Raw genomic sequence first — 22,077 nt, 5'->3', positions numbered from 1 at the left:
CACACACACACACACACACACACACACACAAACAGTCCAAGCGCAGATAGCTTCACTGGAGAATTCTACCAAACATTTAAAGAAAAATAAATGAGTTTCCTCACAAACAAATAAAGTTTCTTCACAAACTTCTCCCAAAAATGGAAGAGGAAGGAACACTTTCTAACTCATTCTTTGAAGCCAGTATTCCCTGATACCAAAACCAAAGATACTACAAGAAAACCACAGACCAATAGCTCTCATGAAAGGATATACAAAAATCCTCAACCTAATACTAAAAAACTGAATCTAGTAATGTATAAAAAAGGATTATATGCCCTAACCAAGTGGGATTCATCTCGAGAATAAAGATTGGTTTAACATCTGAAAATCAATTTATGTAATATACCATATTGATAAAGGACAAAAATAACATGATCATCTTGATAGATGCAGAAAAAAGCATCAACAAAATTCAACATTCCTTTAAGATAAACACATTCAAAATATTTGAAATATAGGGGAACTTCCTCAGCCTGAAAAAGGGTATCTACAAAAAACAGAGCTAACATCACACTTAGTGTTGAGAAACAAAGTTTTCTCCCTAAGATCAAGAATAAGACAAGGATGTCTGCTTTTGTCACATTGTACTGGAGGTTCTAGCCATGACAATTAGGCAATAAAAATAAATTAAATGCAGGGCGCCTGGGTGGCTCAGTCAGTTAAGCATCTGCTTTCAGCTTGGGTCATGATTCTGGGGTTCTAGGATTAAGCCCCACATTGGGCTCCCTACTGCACCTGGGGGCCTTCTCCCTCTTCTTCTCCCTCTGCTGCTTCCCCTGCTTGTGCTATCTCTCTATCTGTCAAATAAATAAATAAAATCTTAAAAAAAATTAAAGGTGCCTATACTGGAAAGGAAGAAGAAAAACTATTTCTATTTACATATTGCATAATCTCATATATAGAAAATCCTAAAGGATCACACACACACACACACACACACACACACACACATTATTCAAGCTAAAAATGAGGGGCACCTGGGTGGCTCTGTCCATTGAGAATCCATTTTTTTTTTTTAAATTTTTATTTACTTAGGATAGTCACAGAGAGAGAGAGAGAGGCAGAGACACAGGCAGAGGGAGAAGCAGGTTCCATGCACTGGGAGCCCGATGTGGGATTCGATCCCAGGTCTCTAGGATCGCGCCCTGGGCCAAAGGCAGGCGCCAAACCGCTGCGCCACCCAGGGATCCCGAGAATCCAATTCTTGATCTCAGCTCAGGTCTTGATCTCAGGGTCTTGAGTTCAAGCCCCACAAGGGGCTCCACACTGGGTTTGGAGTCTGCTTAAGAAGAAAGGAACTCGGGGATCCCTGGGTGGCTCAGTGGTATGGTGCCTGCCTTTGGCCCAGGGCACGATCCTTGAGTCCCGGGATCGAATCCCACGTCGGGCTCCCAGTGCATGGAACCTGCTTCTCTCTCTGCTTGTGTCTCTGCCTCTCTCTCTGTCTCTCATGAATAAATAAATAAATAAATCATAAAACAACAACAAAAAACCCATTAGGTGGCTGGGTGGCTCAGTCAGTTGCTTTCAGCCTTCGGCTCAGGTCAGGATCCCAAGATCCTGGGCTCCGAGTTGAGCTCCCTGCTCTTTGGGGAGCCTGCCTCTCCCTCTCTCTCTGCTTGCTGCTCTGCCTACTTGTGCAGCTGTCAGACAAAAAACAAAACAGAACCAAAAAACATAAACCCAGTTGTAGTGGAAAGGGGCTTATAATGAAGAACAGGACACAAGACACCTGTTTCACCTTTATGGCTCTCAAGTGATTTCTGGAACTAAGGACATGAGACCAAATATCATAACAAAAGATGCTTTCATTACTCTTTTTGCTGAGGAAATGCCAAGCATTTTTATGAGCTGAGCCAGGAACTATGAAGACCATATATATGAGAAGAAATACCTCTGGTCATCTGAATGACCAAATCATAATTATCCCAAATAATAAATCATAATATCCCAAGCCCTTAACATACGAGTCATAGTTTTTTATTTTATTTTATTTATTTTATTTAATTATTTTATTTTTTTTTAATTTTTAGTCATAGTTATTTTAAATGTCCTGTCTGTAATCCCCAAATCTGTGTCATACCTGAGTTTGGTTCTGATTCTTGCTCTTCTGTTCTGTTTGTTTTTTTTTCCCCCTTGCCTCTTAGCATGGCTTGTAGTGTGTGATTTATTGGGTAAAGGGACTGGAATTTATAAACAGAACTTTAATATGAGGTTTGATGTTAGTCTGGCTAGGAGTTGGATTGGTTTAATGTTTTCTGTAGATTTAGGTGCCAGTGGCTCTAAGTTTTTTTGTTTTTTTTTTTAAGATTTTATTTATTTATTCATGAGAGACCCAGAGAGAGAGGCAGAGACACAGGCAGAGGGAGAAGCAGGCTCCATGCAGGGAGCCCAATGTGGGACTCGATCCCAGGACCCCAGGATCATGACCTGAGCCAAAGGGAGATGCTCAACCATTGAGCCACCCAGGTGTCCCCAGTTTTTTTTTTTCTAAGTTCTTATAGTGACCTTGTTTTCCTCTGTTGTCTTTGTGTCCCAGATTTTTTTTTAATTTTTTTTAGATTTTATTTATTTATTCATGAGAGACACTCAGAGGCAGAGGGAGATGCAGACTCCCTGCAAGGAGCCCGATGCAGGACTTGATTCTAGGACCCTGGGATCACGCCCTAAGGGGAAGGCAGATGCTCAATGGCTCAGCCACCCAGGTGCCCCCCAGAACTTCCTTTTAAAGAGTCTGTGCCCGGAAGCTCTTGCAGCTGTAAGCTGCTATCGTCCTGGCAGAGCCCTGGTGACTTGGTGGCATGGGCTTTAGGAAGTGTTTTCTACTTTTATGATGAAATCTCAGTATTTAAGTGGGTGTGTATCCCTAGGCTGTGACCTTTCCAGAAGTCTCAGCTTTGTCCCCTCTTCCTTTGGTGAGGCAGAAAAGCTAGCGGGAACTGGGGTTGGGTGATATCTTACCATCCACCAACCCTGCGTGAGAAAAGGCCAGAAAAGTGGTTGTTTTCCTGTTGAGATTTGTTCTGTTTTAAGGGTGGGGTGGGGAGTGCCTGACCTCCAGGCCCTTTACAGGTGGAAACTGAAAGTGAAGTTGCTTTTCCTTTGGTTTGTCCTTAAAACAAATGCCCTCAAAGTATGAGGGCTGAGCTTGACTAAAAGAGGCAGGTGGCCATCTGTTTGGCCTTTTGGGCCAGAATGTGCAGGGAGGCAGACCCTCCAGGAAGGAAGGCCAATGGCGTGCCCTGCTCCTGGCTCCTGCAGACCCTGGGGGACCCCACTTCTTTAGCCTCCTGCTCAGCCTGGCCTTATCACATTTTGTTCAGCCTGAGCTCTCCCTGCCCCTCCCCCCTGGCCCAGCCTCCCAGGGATCTTTCTGTAAGGCAGACCTGACCATGCGGCTCCCCACTCAGAAAAGCTCTGCACCCATGGAATAATGTGCATGTTGCTCAGTGTGGCCTTCACAGATCCTCATGGCTGAGCTTTGCCTTCCTTCTGCTGCCCACCTCCTGCCTATACTGCATTAGGGTACCGAGGACACCCTGAACCGCTTCCAGGTCCCTCAACATCACAGGCTGTCTCCGGGGTCTCTGCCTTGCACCTGCTGATCCCTCTGGAACCCTTCCTGTCATCATGACTGCAATGTGACTCCACCAGCAAGACCCTGGCTCCTTGGGGAGGCCTTCTGCAAGCCTCTGGCCCACTCCTCAGGCAGTGCTGTGCTGTGAATCCCACTGATGCCCCAAGGGACCCCTCCAGGCTGAATCCCTACCTTACTCCAGGCAGAGGAGGCATGGGGGGGGCGCGGCGCACAGACACTTCCTATCTCCCCCAGGCTCTGCTTTGTCCCAGAGGTGGGAAGGGCACCAGACTGCATTGGCTCCCTCCGGCTGGGGAGGGAAGGTCCGCAGGGGAAGGAACATTTGTGTATTGACACCTGCTGTACAGACCAGGGATGAAGGAATTTGGCTCTGAAGCTAAAGTCTTGGGGTCCAGATCCCAAGCTCCACCATGTATTCTGCTCTCTGAACTTGGCAAGCCACTCACCTCTGTTTCACCAGCCTCGTGTATTGAACAGGTTCATGCATGGGACCTAGCTGAGGGAGAGAGAGGCCTCCTGAATGCAATGCATGTACATGGTAAAAGCTCAACAAGTGCTAGGTGTTATTAGAGCCACCACGCTGGCCACACGCCATGCCACCTGCTGTTGTGTCCTGGGTCCACTTCGTCCTCTGTCCTGGATCCATTTCCTACCCTGGGTGGCAAGACAAGGGTGTCAGTTCCCCTCCGTGGAGCAGGCCGCCGAGGTGCTGTGGGAGTGGCAGGGCTGTCTGCTTCCTCCCCTGGCCAGCCACCGCTCAGACCTCTCCTCCTCTCCTGGAGTGGCTGAGGGAGGCCCCCGGCTGGCAGGGAGGCTGCACATTTAGGCTGTGTCAGGCCTGGCCTGCGGTGTCCACAGGCTTCTTGAAGGAGGTGGTGGCAGTGGCCGTGGTGGGGTAGGGGGCCACGTGGTTGGAGCTGTGCCCCAGCTCCATTCTACTCCCTCCATGCAGGTGGCAAGGAGGGAGCTCCCCATTCTTTAGGGTGTGACTACATAATAAGGGAGTACAGAGCTGGGGGGCTTTGATGGCACACTCATTCTCACTAACTCCAAAGAGGCTGGTGTTCTGCCTCCAGGTTACAGAAGTCCTAAGATGATGCAGCCAGGGTTGTCCAGAAACTGGCACACAGGGAGTGCTTCATTCCCCTCTCCTAGGTCTCAAGTTGAGAAAGTCCCTCCCACCACCCTTGCACTATAATCGCAGCATGTTTGCCCCTCATTTTACAGAGTAAAGCTGAATTACTGCAAGAGGCCAGTTTAGGATAACACGGACCCTGTTATACATCTGAAGAGATACATTGCACTCTTCCACACTGTGCTCGGTGGTACAGTGCACAACCCACACAACTGCACACAGCAGCCCAAATCATCCACAGAAGAGGTCGTCTTTTTGGAGCACAGCTGTTGAATCCAGTCTCCTGAGCTGAGATGTCCATCCTGTCTTCCAGCATTTTAGGTGTTCTGTTTATTGTTACACAAACCAATCTTAACTGGTTCCAAGACTTCTCTGACTTCTGGCCCAAACCTTTGGCAGTCAGATGCCTTGAAGGAGTGATCGACCTTGCAGATCACCTCACCTCCCACTCTCATTGGCCCCAGCCTTCCTTCCAGGTTATTCCTCCAAGGTCACTCCCCAATTCCATGGTCTCCCCTGGCTCCCCTCCTTCATCTCTCCTGGACATTGTGTGATCAGTGGTAATCTGTTCTAATGCTGTGGCAACACTCCAGGATTCTCCTGCTTCTCATCTTCTTCCGCCTGCCCCAGAAATGTGGTCCTCCCACCCTCAAGCTATGGCCAGTTCCTTGCTGGCACATTCTGCACCTACCCTGAGTCCATGGCTCTATTTCTGTCCATCCCACTGTAGCAGGATGCAGCTCCCCCACCCCACCCCCGGCCCAGAGCTGGAGACCATCAGAGTGTGGGGGATCAGACCACTCAGACCCTGCCCTCTGGCTTCTTTCTCACCAGAGCTGCTCCTGGCCTTGGTGTCCCCAGGCCTGCCCCAACCCCCTGCCAGCTTATCACTAAGAGAGGTGCCATTTTGCCCCCTCCCCTTCCGCTCAGTCACTCAGTCACAGGTGACAAACTGGTGGTCCATAGCACATTTTGTTTGGCCTGCCATACTTTCCCAAGGTTTCGATTATGTGCTATCATATAGAAATTAACCCATTTCTGGGACGCCTGGGTGGCTCAACAGTTGAGCCTCTGCCTTGGGCTCAGGGCGTGATCCCAGGGTCCTGGGATGGAGTCCCGCATCAGGCTCCCCATGGGGAGCCTGCTTCTCCCTCTGCCTGTGCCTCTCTCTGTGTCTCTAATAAATAAAGTCTTAAAAAAATAGAAGTTAACTGATTTCACGTAAGAATCCAGAATCCTAGTTTCTTTTTTAAAAAAAAATCAAGATCCAGCAACACTAGGCCCCCATCCCTGCACGGTGACACCCAGTGACAGCGGGTCTTGGCAGTTCCCTTTTGGTAGAACTCGCACACGGGTGTCTGCAGTTTTAACCTTCTGGATGGTCTTGGCCATGCGCGGCGGCAGCAGCGGAGGTGGCGTGGCTGCTGCCGACGTGGTCCTGGGAAAGGAACGGAAAGCCGTCAAGTCTGAACACGCAAAGGAGGGTACAGCAGGGCAGCAGGAAGGGGCGGGCGCTCCAGCCTCTCCCCATCACTGTTTATTGCTAGCAACTCATCTGGGTGCCCATGCGTGTCCTGTCCTGGCTCAGGCCTGCCTCAGGACGTTGGGGGCGCTGGGCTGCTGCAAACCTTGGTTGTCCTCCTGGTGTGGGAACCTGGGTCTGATGTCCTGAGCCTGAGGAGCAGTGTGGCCTTGGGGCACAGGCTTCCTTCCTGTCAGGCTGGCTCAGCCAAAGGTGCACCAGGGGGTGGCAGCCTTGTCACAGTCCAACAGGATGTTAAGAACAGTGCAGGGGGCCCCGGCCACTGACAGGGCTGTGCGGGAATCCACATGGTACTTCACGGTGCTCAGGCCTCCCTCCCGGTCTACCTTGAATTGCTCCTGGGAAGGAAAGGGGGAGATGGTGCAGCTCAGAGCTTTGTGGCTGCCCTCTGGCCCCAACTGTACCCCCAAGTAAGCAGGAGAGAAGGACCAGTCTGGCTTCTAAAAGGGAGGCCCTGTGCAGGATGGTGGTTCCTGTGTCACAGGTCACCCACAGCGGGGTCCTGCCCCTGCCTGCCTGGACCCCAAAGTGTCTGCTGACCCATGGTGCCCAGAAGCATGTGGAAGCCACCAGAGCAGGGCACAGTGTCCCGGCAGAATGCTCAGGGCCTGACCTGGGCCAAGCGGGGTAGCCCAGGGCCAGCTGGGCCTGAGGGCAGTGTGGTGAGAGGCTTGGCTCTGCTGCTTCCCCACATAACACCGATCTGTCCCCAGGCAGGGGACCAGTCAGCACCTGTTTTTGAGCTGCGATGCGTTTCTGGTCCCTCTTCCGCCAGGCGGGGTCATGCAGGTGGTGAAATGTCTTGTACCCGGTTGTGATTCCCGAAGGGCGGAAAAGCTACGAAGGCCAAAGGAAGTTGGGTCAGGCCGCCCTCCTGGAGCCCTGGCCCTCACCACTAGTCTTCTGGGGTCCCCGCTGGCCCCAGCACCAGGCTGCAGGCAGGGAGCAACCTCCAAGCCCAGGGAACTGCATCGGAGGGCAGAGAAGGGAAACTCAGGGCAGCCCCAAATGCTGAGGAGGTGGGGGGCCCTGCAGAGGGCATTACCTGCAGCCCGGCCCCTTTGATGCGCCGGTAGAATTCATCATCTTCACGGCCCCAGCCCCAGAAGCGGTTGGACATCCCGTTGCACTGACACAGAGACAGGGAACATCACTTGCCCCATCCTTGCTGGGGCGCTCTCCGATCTCCTAGCACTTGGGAGTAGGCCAAAGCCCCCTGCTCGTCCTCTGCTGGAGGCCCTCATGGGCACCCGGGTGCCTTCGGTGCCTGCCGCTGTGGCACTGTGGAATGATCACCACAGCCCAGTCCCTCTGCCTGTTCTGATGGGGTCCTGAACTTGGGTGAGATTGCTGGTTTCTCAAAAATGTCTGACTGGCGGGAGGACACCTCTTGGGGGAGATGGTGACGGGCAGAAGCGGCACCTCCTGCATGGCCTCTGCCTGCCTCATACCCCCATTTCTCCCCAGGGAGGCTCTGCCTTAATGTCCTTCCATGGGGAGAGGGATGCTGGGGCTCGGTGGCAGACACCTCTGTTTGGGGCTTTGTTTACGTAAAGCTGGCTTCAGCCACAGCCTGGAGAGAGGGACAGGAGGCAGGGGTCTAAGTCACTTGATCACCTTGGATGTCTGGAAGTAAACCCCCTCTGGAGAAAGCCAGATGGCAGTTGAAATGGCATCCCGGGGACACTGTCTGAGAAGCTGGGCCAGCCACACCTGAAGCCAGCCCCTGGCCCTGCCCAGACTGGTCCACTTTGAGAGCCTACGAATCCCAAGTCTTGTGAAGCCAGCTTGTACAGAATCCTCCCTGACGGACTCACTCGGCCCTGCTCCTGGGCTCCCGTGATGGGCCTGGGCAGGACTCCTCCATCTGCTGGGTCCCCAAGACTGCTGTGGCTCCTGCCAAAGCCCCTGCCCCCCGAGCCGCGCGGGGCCTCACCAGCTGGTAGTGCTGCTTAGAAAGCAGCAGGATCCCGCCCACGTAGGTCTTGTAGTGGTACAGTGGGTGCAGCTCTGGGGAAGCCACATGGAAGGGCCCGGCCTCAGGGAAGCCATAGTCCAGCTCCTCGTTGAGGGGGAGCAGGTCCACATCGTGCATGGCGATGTAGTCCGTGCTGTTGCTGCTCTCCAGGAAGCCCACATTGATGAGGGCCGCCCGGTTGAACCTGCACAGGGAGGCCAGGGCTGAGCTGGGGCCAGGGGCAGTGAGCTCGTTCTCCCCACACTGAGTGAGAATCTGCCCTCTGTGGTACTCAGCCCCTGGCACCTGTCGGGCCCCCCTGCCTGATGCTGACTCCCCTGTGGGGCTGCCCTCCACTTGTCTCTCAAATGTCTACCAAGCACCTGCTATGTGCCAGAAACCGTCTGGGTCACTGGAGTCACGGCACTGACAAATCAGAGCCCTGCCCTCCAGGAGCTGACATTCTAACGAGAGGAGACACAGATCAGTAAATATGTACCCAGGCAGGCCATTCCTCCATGGAGAAAAGAAGAGTAGGGGGAGGAGGGGAGAGCATGCTGGGATTGGGGTGGGGCGGGGGGGGGGGTGGTCAGCGAGGGCCTGGGGGATGGGGTAGCATGAGAAGGCCTGAGGGAATGAGCCGGAAGGGCATAAGTAGAATGGGGCTCTGAGCAGAGGTGAGAGCAGCCACCAAGGTCCGAGGCAGGAACAGATGCCACGATGGTCAAAGCAGAGGGACCCAGGAAGGCTTAAGGGATGCAGTCGGCAGGGGCTGCAACCCAGATTAAGATGCAGGAGCCACTGCAGGCCTTCAAGCAGAGGCAGGACACGCTGTGACCTTGGGTATCACAGGATTGCTGTAGCTGGGGTGTTGAGGTGGGAGAGTCAGGGGTGGAAGTGGGGAGTCGGGCTGGGAGGCTACCACACTAATATAGTCAGGAGATACTGGTAATTTAGCTCAGGGAGGTGGTGAGAAGTGGGCAGATTCTAGATGTATTCTGAGAGATGGGATGCGTTGTGTGAGGGAAGAGAGGAGCGGCCATCTCCTGAAACGGGGAAGGGGGTGGGTAGGAAATCAGAAATAGTTTTGATCACATGAAGCTTGGGATGCCCAAGACTCCCATATGGAGGTTGACACAGGTGGTTGGTTGCACGCACGGGTCTGGAGGTCAGGAGAGGTCTGGGCTGGGAACACAGACTCAGGGGTCAGCAGGGTATGGATGGGGTCTAATGCCAGGAGATGGGATGACATCCCCAGGGAGTGACTGGAGCCAGAGAAGAGGATGCCCAAGCACTGAGCCCCAAGAACACCAGGGCCGGGACGTCAGGGAGGTGAGGCAGAACCAGCAAAGGGCGTGGTGGAGGGCAGTGAGGAAGGACAAGCAGACTGTTGTCTCAGAAGCCAACCAGAGGTGTTTTAAGAAGGAAGAAGTAACCCAGTTGGCAAATGCAAATGCTGAGGGGGTGGGGTGAGGTGGGGAGATGGGGGGGCGGTGGATGGGATGAAGGCTGAGAACAGGGCTTGGGTTAATGCAGTGGGCTCACTGATGATGTGAGCCTTTTAGTGTCACGATGGGGGTAAAAGTCTGGGTGGAACAGGTTCCGGAGAGACCGAGAGGGGGGAGTTCTGCTATAAAGGGGAGCAGAGAAAAGCAGGTGATGGGAGGTCATGGAGTCTTCTCTTTTTTTCTTTGGAAGGGAGCTATTTCAGTGTGTTTGCTGATGCGAATGCTCCAGGAGAGAAGAAAAATGGATTATGCGGGAGATAAAGGAGCTGGGGCTGGGGAGCCACAGTGAGAAGGGGGTCCAGGGCGGAAGAGCTGGCCCTGCAGGAGCTGGGACAGGGTATCCCCAGCATGGCGGGAGCCTGGTCCGCCTGCAAGGAGGCTGGTGGGCACTTGGGCATGCTCTCTTCCAAGCTGGTTGTTTTCTCAAACAGGAAGCAGTCACCAGCTGAGGCTGAGGAAAAGGCGACGCAGAGAAAGGGTGCAAAGCTGCCTCACAGAGGGACAGGCAGCAGGCCAGGGGAACGCAAGGCTTCCAGGCAGGCCTGCGGGGCTTCCTGGGCCAGGGCTCATGGCTGGGGGGACGAGTGAGCAAAGTCTCCAGATACATCCAGCCACCCAGGTGCAGGTGTGGAGCTGTGCCGCGGACTGATGCTAATGGTGGACCACGGAATCCAAGCTGGGGGAGGAGGAAGTGAGGACCAGGAGGGTGGGCCATGAAAACTGGGAGAACTGTGGCCTGAAGGGTTGGGGGTGAACCTGTCTCCTAGCGGAGCAAGGTGGAGGGAAAGGAGGTGGAGGTGGGGTGGGAGACGTGGACTGGCTGGTGGGAGGGAGCAGTGGGGGAAAGGGCAAGGATCTCAGGGTAACACCAGACTGTGAACTACTTCCAGGCGGTGCTCTTGACCCTCCCTCTCCCTCGGCCCTGCAGCCAATCTACTAGAAACCTCTGTGTGCGCTCTCTCCCCATGACATCTCTCCACCCGTGGGGCCCCAGAGCCAAGACACGGCACCTCCCCCACCCAGCGGGTCTCCCCACCCCTTCTGTCTGGGTAAAAGGGATTCCTTTTCCAAAACGGCTGCTATCAGATCAGGATCCTCCTTAGCTCTAAACCCTGCTGTCAAATTAACGTCACAACGGCGAGAAGGGTTTACCGCTCCCCCCTCCTGCCACTGCCCAGGGATGGGGAGGGAAGCCCTTTGGGAGGCCAGAGGCCCACTGGGCACTGCCCCCCGTGGGAAGGGGAGGAATCCGGCGGGGAGAGGCCCTACCGGAAGTGGTCCACCTGGTTGAGCACATAGATGTGGTGCGGGATCTTCTTCCTGCTCAGGAAGCGGTGCAGGTGTGGCACGAAGACCAGGAGCTCCTCGAAGCGCTCGCGGAAGGGCACCAGCACCGCCAGGCGGTGGGGGCCCCAGGACGCGTCTTCGTCCCAGCGCTCGGGCGGCGGCTCCGGGGGGCAGGCCCGGGGTGGGCCCGGGGTCTCCTGCCCTTGTCCCCTGGCTACCCGGGTCACGTCCCCGGAGCAGCTGAGCTGCAGCCAGAGCAGGGAGAGGAAGCCCAGTGAGAGACAGGCCACGAAGAGGTGGAAGACGGAGCATTTCCGGGGGAGGCCGCCGGGGACCAGCCTGGACCTGGGACAAGAGCCGGGACAGGGTCAGAAGGGCGGGTGGAGCCGGGGCCCACTGACAGGCCCTCCTCCGGCCTCCCCAGGAGTGGAGCACACAGGACGGGTCTGCCCCAAGCGCCTGCGAGTTAGTGCAGAAGCCGCTCCAGTGATTTTGGTCATGCTGCTACCTACCACGCATCAGAGTCCTGCTCCCTGCTATCCGCCTAGCCTGCGTCACCCCACTCCCAGGAAGCCCTCCCACCCCAGGGAGGAGCTGCCCCAGTTCCTTCACACCCCCTTACTTTCTGCTTGTGGACGCAGGGCAGATGGAGAGCTGCTGGAGGACAGGGATGAGACTCGTCCTTGGCACCTGCCCGTTCCCAGGACAATGGCTGAAGGTCCAGAACCAGAGCCCATGGCAGGGGCAGGAGCCCCCTCCCCCCTGCAGATCCCACCCACTGCCTTCCAACCTCCTTCCCCTGTCAGTTGGCCCCCAGCTGAAACCTTGGCTTCAGCCTGCTGCTCACGCCAGAAAGGTCCCCATGGCAGGGCCCCGTGCTGACATCAGTCCCAGGGAAAAGACCTAAGTTGACTGGGAAGATTGAATCTGCCCTCTAAAACCCGCAAGGCCCAAACTGACAGTGGCAGTTCACTGAATGGGTCTCAAAAAGCTTTGGTCCAAGGTGCAGCCCATGTGACAAGTGATGAGAGCTGGGAGAGGGAAAGAAGGACGAGGGCCGGGTATGGAGCCCAGGCCAGGTGTAGCTCGGACACAGGGAGTGCTGGGAGAGGCTGCCCTCCCGGTCAGGAGGTGGGATTCACCTGATTGCTTTGCAGAGGAGCATGAAGGAGCCGAACAATCTCAGGAAAAGAAAGAGTTCTCTACCTACACTCCCTGAAATAACCTGCAGAACGCTTGGCTTTCTAGCCGCCAGCGAGGTATAGCAAGCAGGTGGTATTGATTCGTCCCCCACCTGCTCCCTACCACTCAGACGGCGTGTACGGGGTAACCTAGGGCTTCCGCCACTCACCATTTTCCCTCCTGTGCCAGCGCTCACTCGGCCTGCCACTTCTGCCTGCAGTGCTCTTCCTCAGCTCATCTTCCTGGAAGCCCCCCTCTCATCTCTCAGGGTCAAACTCCTATGTATGGCCAGCTCGGTCCGGTCCCTCCGCCTCAACTCCAACGCCAGCACCAGCACTGCCCACCCCTCTGCGTGCACACAAATGGATACACGTGCCCCCTCCGTGGCATCTGGTCCTTTCCTCTTTGAAACAGAGTTCTGTAGTCACTTGTGTCCCTGCTCATCTTCTCCACGAGTAATCGGTTCCTGCCTGTGGCCCCAGTTTAGACAGCAGAGGGCTTGCTAAGTGAGTTACAGGAAGGTTCAAGCAGTCAGGGGCATGCTTTGAGTCACACACCACAGCCACATCAACTCCTGACTTCGTCTGGAGCATAACTGCCAACCTGGAAGCCAGCAACCCGGAAGGAAGCCAGGTCCCCCACACAGCAGAGAGGTGGCCAGGTAAGGCACCCTGACAAGGCTTCTGACTTACCCCCCATTGTCCTGTGGTGGGGGTTTCCGCTGGGGAGGAGGGGAGCTCAATCCTGCCAGTGGCCTGGGAAGGCTGGAACCTCTACAGATTCTCTCTCGCCCTCGGGCCTCTTTCTGGGGGTGGGATGGAGACCCGGGATATGGACATGAGGAAACATCCCACCTTCGGGAAAAGAAGCAGTGACCGTTATCCAGGGGTGTGGCACGGACTGGGCATTCTGTGCAGTTTCACATGCTGTTCCTTCAGTCCAGCTTCTCTTTCAGGATCAGGTTCTCATGGGCAATCTTGTCCTGGGCTCTAAGGGCCCAAATGGCTGAGCAACTAAATTTGGAGCCAAATCTCAAGTCCTCAGGATAGCGGACACTGAAAACACTCCTGGTGCCACCTGGTGGCAGACTCCAGACCTGCAGTCCCAGGTGCTCCCAGGCCAGGGCACCCTGCTATGATGGGTAGACCAGATGCGGTTTTGTCTTCATCAACCTGTGCCTGAGGCTAGAAAAAGGCAGATTCCAAACCAGGCAGGCTGGCCCCAGAGCCAGCACTCTTAATTGCCACACTAGCCCGTATCTGTTGCATGGACTTCTGTAGCCCTGTGTCCAAAGCAGGAATTGACATGGGTAACTTTTTGGGGGAACACATGTACATTCCAAAGGTTTATAGGAAGGGATCAGAGAATGGAAGTTCTCCTCCATCACCTTCCTTTTCCTCCCTTACACAAATCTTAGTGGTACAAGTTTGAATATCAGCCGCTCTGGTCACAGCACCTCCCAACTGCAAAGGGAACTAGAAGACACCTCCTTCTGTGCCAGGCACAGTGTCAAGAGTCTTACATTCGTGGTCTCTTTTACTCCTCACCCAGCCCTGCAGAGTGCATATTACGATCCCTGTTTCAGAGGTGGAAAAGCTGAGGTCAGAAAGATTAAGTGATCTGTTTCTGGTCACAGGGCCCGTAAAGAGGATTCCCGCCCAGGGCTGACTCCACGGTCCAGGCTTTCCTTCTACTAGATTCCTGTCTTCCTCCTTCCACACTGTCGGAAAAATCCCTCCAAACCAAGGAGTGGAGCCCACTATTTTCCAGAATCTTTGGCACCTGGGAACCTGGGAAATGTCATTCGCTGGATAGGTGGAGACCCACTCTCCGTGTTTGGGGTGAGAAGACTTGGGGGGGGGCACGTCTGAAGAATGAAGTGTGGCTGTCCTCCCAAATCTAGGTGGGCCAAGAGCTCCCCTGCCCACTCCCCCCCCCCCCACCCCCGATTCTGCTTTGGTGGAAAACATCATTGGCTCAGGTCTGGCCCAAGCGCACACCCGACACCTGGAGCGGGGCCCGCTCGAGTCCAGCTGCCCCGGAAATGAACCAGCATTAGGCGTGCGGAGAGCCTAGCACGGGCCGGGCAGTGGCCGGCCTGCCCCGCGCAGCACGCGCAGTCCGTCGGGGAAGAGGCTGGCAGGCCGCCGAGGCTGGGGAGGCGTGAGACCGGCAGGGTCCCGGGCTTCGCGGAGGCCAGGGCAAGGGGCCGGCGGCAGACGGAAAGACAGACCCAGTGGGGGGGTCGCTGCAGTCAGAGCCGCGCGGGGACGGACGCCGGGGCGGAAACACGGACACAGACAGACCTCTACCGAGGGACGGGGGCTCACGAGGGGAGGTCCTGGGAGGGACACGGCGCCCGCAGACACAGACACAGACACAGACACGCAGGCACCCCCAAAGAGAACCACAGACCCTCAGGAAGCCCCGCAGGCGGGGACGCGACGGCCTCGGGCTCCGGATCCCGCGGGGCGGCCCGGAAAGGATCGGCACCCGGGAGGACGGGGCCCGGGCCGGCCGCCGCCGCTCACCTGCCGTCCTCCCAGGGCAAAGGCGCCGCTTTCCTCCGGGAGGGGAACATCGTGGGGGGAGGCGGCGGCGCATGGGACTCGAGCTCCCAGCCGGGCCGGCCGGGCCTCCCGGGCCTCCCGGGCCTACGCGGCGCCTCCGCCTCCCGCCCCGCCCCGGCCGGTCCGCCCCGCCCCTCGGTCCGCCGGGTCCGCCGCTCCAGCCGCGCCGTCCGCTCCCCGGAGCCGTCTCCGGAAAGGTTCCGCGGGCGAGGACCGCCCAGGCGCCGCCGCGCCGCCCGCCAGCTGCCGCGCGCCCGGGGACCCGCGGGTTCTCCCGACAGCCCGAGAGCCCAGAGCGAGCGCAAGGCACCGGGCCGGCGAGAGACTCCACACTGCCACCCCAGCGCTCCGGGACGGTGCGCATCCTCCTCCTCCTCTTCCCGGCCCCGCGGGCAGGCGCCTGCTTCCTCCGCTGCGCGCGGGGCTGGCGGCGAGGCCGGGCTCCGGGCTCAGCCTCGGCCCGGGCAGTACCCCAAGGCCTCGCGAGGAGCCAGGCCCCAGAGACACCCTCGCCGCACGGGAAACCTCCCTCTGCCAGTCCAGCTGCGTGTGGGGCCAAGGCACCATCTCCTTGCATCTGCTTCCTCACTTGAGCGTATAAATAGGTTATCTACTGGGTTGCCGCGGTGGGAAAACCGCAAACACTTGGTAGGCTGCTGGGCACATAGCGCTGTCACTAGCGGCTGTTACCCGCTTTGCTGGAGCTGAGGTGAGCACGGAAGAGGGAGTAAGATAGAGTTTTTTAAAAAGATTTTATTTATTTATTCATGAGGGACATACAGGCAGAGACATGGGCAGAGGGAGAAGCAGGCTCCCTCCGGGGAGCCGGATGTGAGACTCGATCCCAGGACCCCAGGATCACGTCTGAGCCAAAGGCGTGGGCCACCCAGGTGCCCCTAAGATTTCGTATGTCCGCCCTGGCACAGTGGGAGCTTGCCTGGATGGGCCAGCCTCCCACCTAGGAAAAGACAGTAACAGAGTCCTTCGGCTTAATCTCCCCTGCTCTTCAGGCAAATGTAAAGTTCTCTGATAAATAGCTAACATCTATTGAGTTCTGACTATGTGCCAGTCATTGTTCTAAATTCTTTACTGCTGTTTTGTCATTCAGTCCTTATGGGCAATGACCTTACTATGCCCACTTGAAAGACCGGGGCACAGAGAGGCAGTTCAGGGTGTAAACCAAAACGCATTGGTTGCACAGTCTGTGGTCTCAACCACTGTGCTTGCAAAAGGACTTTCCTTAGGTGAGAAATGTGATCATCCCCAGCAGCTCCCTTTCTCCCTTACACCTGGTGTACAACCTACCAGGGACCTTGCTGAACTCTGCCTCTGCCCTGCACTCTAGAACAGAACCATGGCAAATGCAGCCTAGCTTTGGCTGATGACAAAGGCAAGGCTGATTGACCCCTTGCAGAGACCAGCCAGGTCAGGCCAATAATGGAAGCAGGAAGGGTGGCATTAGGACCTGAGAGTATAAGCCCATCTAAAGGGGACACCTACCATTTGGTCCAGTTCATTGTCCATCACAATGAAGCCCCCCCCCCAAAAAAAAAAAAAAAAAACAATGAAGCCCAACTGGTATCAGATCTGTCTCAAGAAATAAGATTTCAGGGGCGTCTGGGCGGCTCAGTCGGTTAAGTGTCTGTCTTCAGCTCAGGTCGTGATCCCTGAGTCCTGGCATAGAGCTCTCCCTCTCCTGCCCCTCCCTCAGCTCATGCTCAGTCTCTCAAATAAAATAAATAAAATCGTTAAAAAAAATAAGATTTTGGGCAGCCCGGGTGGCTCAGCGGTTTAGCGCTGCCTTCAGCCCAGGACCTGATCCTGGAGACCGAGGATCGAGTCCCGCATCCGGCTCCCTGCATGGAGCCTGCTTATCCCTCTGCCTGTGTGCCTCTCTCTGTCTCTCATGGACAAATAAATAAAAAAATCTTTTAAAAAAATAAGATTTCACATAAAAAGCCTATCTTAAACAGTGACACCCACAGTCATGTTGATAAGCATCCTAGATAGGATGGGATGACAATGGCACATTTCTGATCTTTCTTTCAAAAAACTCAGAACTCCTGTCTAATCATGAGAAAAACCGACACATCCCAACTGAAGGAAATTCTACAAAAAACCTGAATAGTACTCCTAAAAATTGTCAAGGTAATAAAAAACAAGGAAAGTCTGAGAAAGTCACAGCCAAGAAGGGGCTAAATGTGACGTGGTGCCCTGGATAGGATCCTGGAACAGAAAAAGGGCATTAGGTGATGGCTAAGGAAATTTGCATTTGGTATGGACTTTAAAAATAATGTATTGCTAGTGTTTAACAAATGTATCATGCTAAAGCAAGGCATTAGTAATGGGGGGGAACTATTATTACAATTTTTTTTAATTACAAAGCTGTTTTTAGAAAGCGTTTTTATTTATTTATTTTTAATTTTAAAAAAGATTTTATTCATTCATGAGAGACACACAAAGAGAGGGGCAGAGACACAGGCAGAGAAAGCAGCAGGCTCCATGCAGGGAGCCCGATGTGGGACTTGATCCTGGGTCTCCAGGATCACACCCTGGGCTGAAGGCAGGCACTCAACTGCTGAGCCACCCAGGCATCCCCAAATGTCTTCTAATTCTGACCAACCTTCCCTAACATAAGCTTCCTTAAACCCCCTTCCCGAATTCATGGAAACAATGCCTATTGACCACCTGCTATTGCTTCCCACGCCCCCAGCTCTGCCTTCTTCCATCAGAATCTTTCCTCTCCAAGGTCCTTGCCAAAATCCCGTGCTATTGGTTATGACCATCGGCATCCTCATGCCCACCAGCGCAGGGATTTCTGCCCTTCCCAAACCCGCAGCCCTTTTCTGTTCAACACACGCTACCTTCTTGAATGAGGTACTTCCTGGCAGCACCATGACAGTGCTATCCATTTACTTTGGAAATGCAGGGAGGGCACTTGTGTCACAAGGGAGCGGACACAGAGGAAAATGCTGTCAGTTTGAGCACCAAGCCCACAATTCACCTGTTTTATGGTCTTGGGCAAACCCACTATCCCCTGTGACAAGGTGGAGAGAGGACAGAAAGGATAAAGCCCACGGGTGGGTTTTCATCTTGGAATATGAAGTGCTTCACACAGTGGAAGAACTGATGACATTCCCTGAGCTCCTCCATGTTATAGCCACTGACAGTACAGTAACTTTACGCTGGACAAGTCATCAATTTTCTTTTTTTATTGGGAAACCAATGTAACAAACCTAGACTTATTGAAAATGAAATCAGTAACTAAGACTCTGCAGGCCCCATCCCCAACCAGCACCAAGGCCTCTGCTTGGCCTGACCCCAGTTCCTCAAGCCCCCCAAAGGACAACTATGCTGAGAAGCTGAGGTCAACCTCAGAGCTACTTTCCCACACTGCAACCCCCTCCACCCTACCCTCCACTGACACACACACACCCTACCCTGGATCAGCAGTCTGGGCCCAAGGAGGGTATAGTGGTTCCCAGGGTGGCAGGGAATCACAGGCACACCCCAACCTGCTCAAAATCCCAAGTTAGCAAAGGAAGACAGAAAAAAAAGACTGGCTTGCCCACCCACTCCCCTCCCCCCAGCCACCCCAGACAACAGTCTCACATCCCTGATCAGTAACACTATGATTCTGAGGTGCCAATGAGGCTCCCAGTGGCTTCACCAGCCCCTGGATGATTACTGCAAAGGGCTCAGAGCCCAGGGAAGGGGGCAGGCATGACCCCACCACCTGCTCAGTAGTAGCCAGCCAAGCAAGCTGCCGCCCTAAGCTTGTGCCTCGGGTGCCTGTAGCCCTGCCCCCTCCAATATATCCACGGGTTGGAACCAGTCCTCCTGCCAGAGAGAAATCAGTTCCAGGAGGCCCTTTCTCCCACAGCCTCGGAGGAGGAGGGATGGTCTGTGAGGCCTGGGATGGCTACACCAGCTTCTTCGCTTCAAAGAAACTTTTGAGGTGTCGCATCTGCCAGACACCAATGGCTACGAGGATGAGGGTCTGCAGAATGGACCACCACAGCACCCGCTGGTTGGTGCTCTCGCTGGTCTGCCGGAAGCGCTCCTCTCGCCACTGTGGGAGGAGAGAAGGGAAGAGGAGCCTAAGTTTGCTGGGCACCACCTGGTGCCACTCTAACTGCTAGATTCATTCATGGTACCACCCTGGCTCCCAGACCAAAGTGAATTCGAAATAGCTGGTCTTGGAAACACCTATAGCAATGGAAAAAACACTTAAGGCATTAGTATCAGTTCCTGCTCTTGTCACTGTGCACGTGTCACTGTGATTTAGAAGAATGACAGCCTCCTGAGAGCCTGTCTCCTTAGTTACAAACTGGAGTTAGTAGTACCCACCCCATCTTTTAGACTTGCAAAGCAGCACGGAAGGGTAAGTCCCCTGAGTTTCCTAATGAACCTTGCAGGCATGCAACTTCTGGCTGAGCCTGAAGGCTTCCAGGAAGAAGCCCACCTAGCAGCCCCCGGCCCGACATACCCGTTGGTAGTTCTGCTCTTTCTGGATCTGCTCCACCTGCTCCACCAGCTGTCTCACTCGGAGCTGCAACTCACTCAACTTGTCTTTGGCAGCAATTTCTGCATAGTCGTTGGCATGTTCTCCCACCTGGATGTCCAGGTGAACTCTCTGAGGACAGAGAAGGACGATAAGAAGAAATCAGGCAGCTCTGCTCCATCTTCCTGCCAGGAACTAACAGCTGGTCCCCCACTTTCCTTCATTTGTGCATTTAGCCAATGCTGACTGAGGCCTCCTCAGTGTCTAGCCCTGTGGGTTTCCGGGAAAACAGGCAAGAATCAGCTTGGCTAATACTTGGTCCAAGGCATACATGAAGAGCTTGGCAACTGTGCTTGGCTCTTCACTGGAAACCCAGGTGTATTAGGAAACACAAAATCCAACATACTCCTCTCACACCCAAAGCACCAAGTCTCCAGTCCTGACCAGGGTATGGAGGTTGTAAGCTACAAATCCCACGTGGTTCCAACTCACCAGCATGCCTCCAGCAAAAAGGGAAAACTTAGTGGAATTGGAGTGAAGACAGATCTGGTGTTCACCCGGGGTATGGGAGGTGAAAGTGAACCTTCCTTCAGAGCCATACTGCCGAGCCAGGATGACCTGGAGAGAAAAGCCTTCAAGTGAGTGTTACTGCGGAGAGAGCTACTGGAAGGAAAGAGCTTCAGGCTCTCAGTGCCTCAAAAGTTGGCAAACAGAGCCTTAGGGACCTCACACTAAAAGGTCCAGAGCTGCTCAGTAGCAGTTGCCAAAAGCTTGTCTGAGAACTTTCTGGGGCATGGGTGAAGAGTCTGAGATGAAGCTGACACGTGACTGCTCCTGGGAAGGGCTTTTTATTTAGAGCGGCTACCTGCAGCTCTTTCTGCCCTCGGGCCCTGTCCCCATGCTTTATTCAGAGCTCCTGCCGTGTCAATTCTTCTGGTGTGATTTATTTTTTAAAATGAAGGGTGACAACCAAATATTTGTTTTGCTTTATTCTAATATCCCTATTTATCGAAATTCAAAGCTACTCGTTCGTTTGGAAAGCACCCTGTTGGACGACCCCCTAAAGCCCATACGTCACAGGTCACAGCGTGAGAGTCACCACAATTCCTTGATGGCCAGCACCACAATGAAGGCACCAACCAGCCTACAAGGCAGGTGAGTTTCCACCTCACAGAGCAGGAGAAAAGGCTCCGGGCAGGTAAGGGGCTCGACCGAGCCCCGCAGCAGCCGGCAAGAAACCGAGAGGAGCCGCGAGTCCTGCGGCAGCCCAGGTGTGGCCTAGAGCGAAAACCCGGGATCTTCTCACCAACACCCCAAGTCTCTTCAGCAGTTTGGCGGCTGCCGCGAGGAGGAGCGGAAGTGCCAGCGGCCGCCGGCTCTGGCGCTCAAGTGCAGAGCGCAGGGCTCGGCGGGGCTGAGGGGCCGGCTCACCTTGTCCTCCGGGTCCTTCACCTCCACGAACATGCCCAGCCCGGGGGTGGCCGGCTGGTACTCCTCCCGCTGCTTGTCATACAGCTGCGTCCGGTAGTTTCCTGGAGGGGAGTGGGGCGGCCCGGGTCAGACGAGCGCGAGGCGGGGTGGAGTCGGCTCCCGGCGGACTCCCCGCGCCCCCCGCCCCAAGACCGACGAAGGTCTCGGTCCCAACTCTCCCTTCGGCCCGCACCTATAACCATGGTCTCGTCCGGAATCTCCTCAATAAAGCACTTCTTTTCGGTCTCCCCGATGTGGAAGTAAAGCGCGCCTCCGCGGGCCGCAAAACACAGCAGCAGCAAGAGGGCCCGAATCACTCGCCCCAGTCCAGCTCCAGGCCGGGGCCCGACGACCCTCATGCCCTGCTCCGCGGCCATCTTGCCCCACCTGCCGGCGCAGCCGCAGCCGGCGGCGCCACGTAGCCCTGCCGCCGCCGCCGCGGGGTCTGCTGGGACAGCGAGTTCGACCAGCTGGACTACAAGTCCCGAGATGCCCCGCGGCCACGGCGAGGCAGTATCTGATTGGAGAGCAGCTTCTGCCTGCAACCTAATTGAGACCTCAGAATTGAAACTTTCTTTTCATAGATCGCAGTGCCGGGCCGGTGACTACTAAGGTTTATCAGCTTTTTACAGATGCTGCAAGTAACACAGTTTGTTTGCGGTCGCTGAATGAATTATGAGCAGATACAGGATTGAAGCCGAGGATCCCTGACTTGACATCTCTGCGTGCGAAACTCTGAGCTTTCTATTTTTAAAAACTTGAACTTTGAAAAAGTGACACCAACAGTGCACCAGCTTATCTTCGAAAAAAATTTTTTTAAGGGCAGCCCAGGGCCTGATCTTGGAGACCCCGGGATCGAGTCCCACATCAGGCCCCCTGTATGGAGCCTGCTTCTCCCTCTGCCTGTGTCTCTCATGAATAAATAAAATCTTTTAAAAAAATTTTTTAAAGCCTAGAGACTTCCTTTACCACTTCTTTGCCTTCCAAAACCCAGCCACTCCTACATCGAGTCTGATCTGGTCTGTATAATCCCAGGCATTCCCCTGTACCCTTCAGCATCAGACATCATCCACGTGGACTCTGCTGCCGGAGCTGCGCCCTGGTGGCTCCTCTCCAGAACGTGGTTCTGAGCCCGCAGGTAAAGGCATAATTGTGAAGGTCCTGGGGGCACAGTCGTCCGTGTCGGAGGGCTGGGCACTCAATGTGAGATCCAGAGGTCTGGGTCTGCCCTCCATACCCCTCCTGGACTTTACCCAAATTCCAGTGTATTTTGGCTGCTCT

At 54.9% G+C, this 22,077-nt stretch overlaps 2 protein-coding genes across 7 annotated transcripts; both read right to left on the bottom strand.

Moving 5' to 3' along the window:
* Nucleotides 1–6,003: 6,003 nt before the first annotated feature.
* On the bottom strand, nucleotides 6,004–14,933 carry B4GALT7 (beta-1,4-galactosyltransferase 7). 6 transcript variants are annotated; one of them, XM_055302532.1, is made up of 7 exons: nucleotides 14,784–14,933; nucleotides 12,945–13,106; nucleotides 11,053–11,415; nucleotides 8,255–8,480; nucleotides 7,364–7,447; nucleotides 7,051–7,155; nucleotides 6,004–6,656 (listed from the first exon to the last, which is right to left on the bottom strand). In XM_055302532.1, exons 1-7 carry the CDS (start codon nucleotides 14,831–14,833, stop codon nucleotides 6,501–6,503), a joined length of 1,146 nt encoding a protein of 381 aa, XP_055158507.1. In that variant the 5' UTR covers nucleotides 14,834–14,933; the 3' UTR covers nucleotides 6,004–6,500. The 6 variants fall into 6 exon arrangements, with proteins under 6 accessions (XP_055158507.1, XP_055158509.1, XP_055158511.1 ...); XM_055302534.1 differs by lacking the exons at nucleotides 12,945–13,106; nucleotides 14,784–14,933 and adding exons at nucleotides 11,693–11,760; nucleotides 12,422–12,937; XM_055302536.1 differs by lacking the exons at nucleotides 12,945–13,106; nucleotides 14,784–14,933 and adding exons at nucleotides 11,693–11,727; nucleotides 12,422–12,936.
* A 3,086-nt stretch (nucleotides 14,934–18,019) lies between these two features.
* Nucleotides 18,020–21,202, bottom strand: LOC129494501 (transmembrane emp24 domain-containing protein 9). Its single transcript, XM_055301388.1, has 5 exons — nucleotides 20,990–21,202; nucleotides 20,758–20,858; nucleotides 19,819–19,944; nucleotides 19,312–19,458; nucleotides 18,020–18,894 (listed from the first exon to the last, which is right to left on the bottom strand). The coding sequence occupies exons 1-5, from the start codon at nucleotides 21,171–21,173 to the stop codon at nucleotides 18,745–18,747; spliced, it is 708 nt and encodes a 235-aa protein (XP_055157363.1). The 5' UTR covers nucleotides 21,174–21,202; the 3' UTR covers nucleotides 18,020–18,744.
* Between the last annotated feature and the right edge of the window lie 875 nt (nucleotides 21,203–22,077).

This window comes from Nyctereutes procyonoides, unplaced genomic scaffold (genome assembly GCF_905146905.1).
Source record: "Nyctereutes procyonoides isolate TBG_1078 unplaced genomic scaffold, NYPRO_anot_genome, whole genome shotgun sequence".
Lineage (NCBI taxonomy): Eukaryota > Metazoa > Chordata > Mammalia > Carnivora > Canidae > Nyctereutes > Nyctereutes procyonoides.
This window is presented reverse-complemented; position numbering and strand designations above follow the sequence as displayed.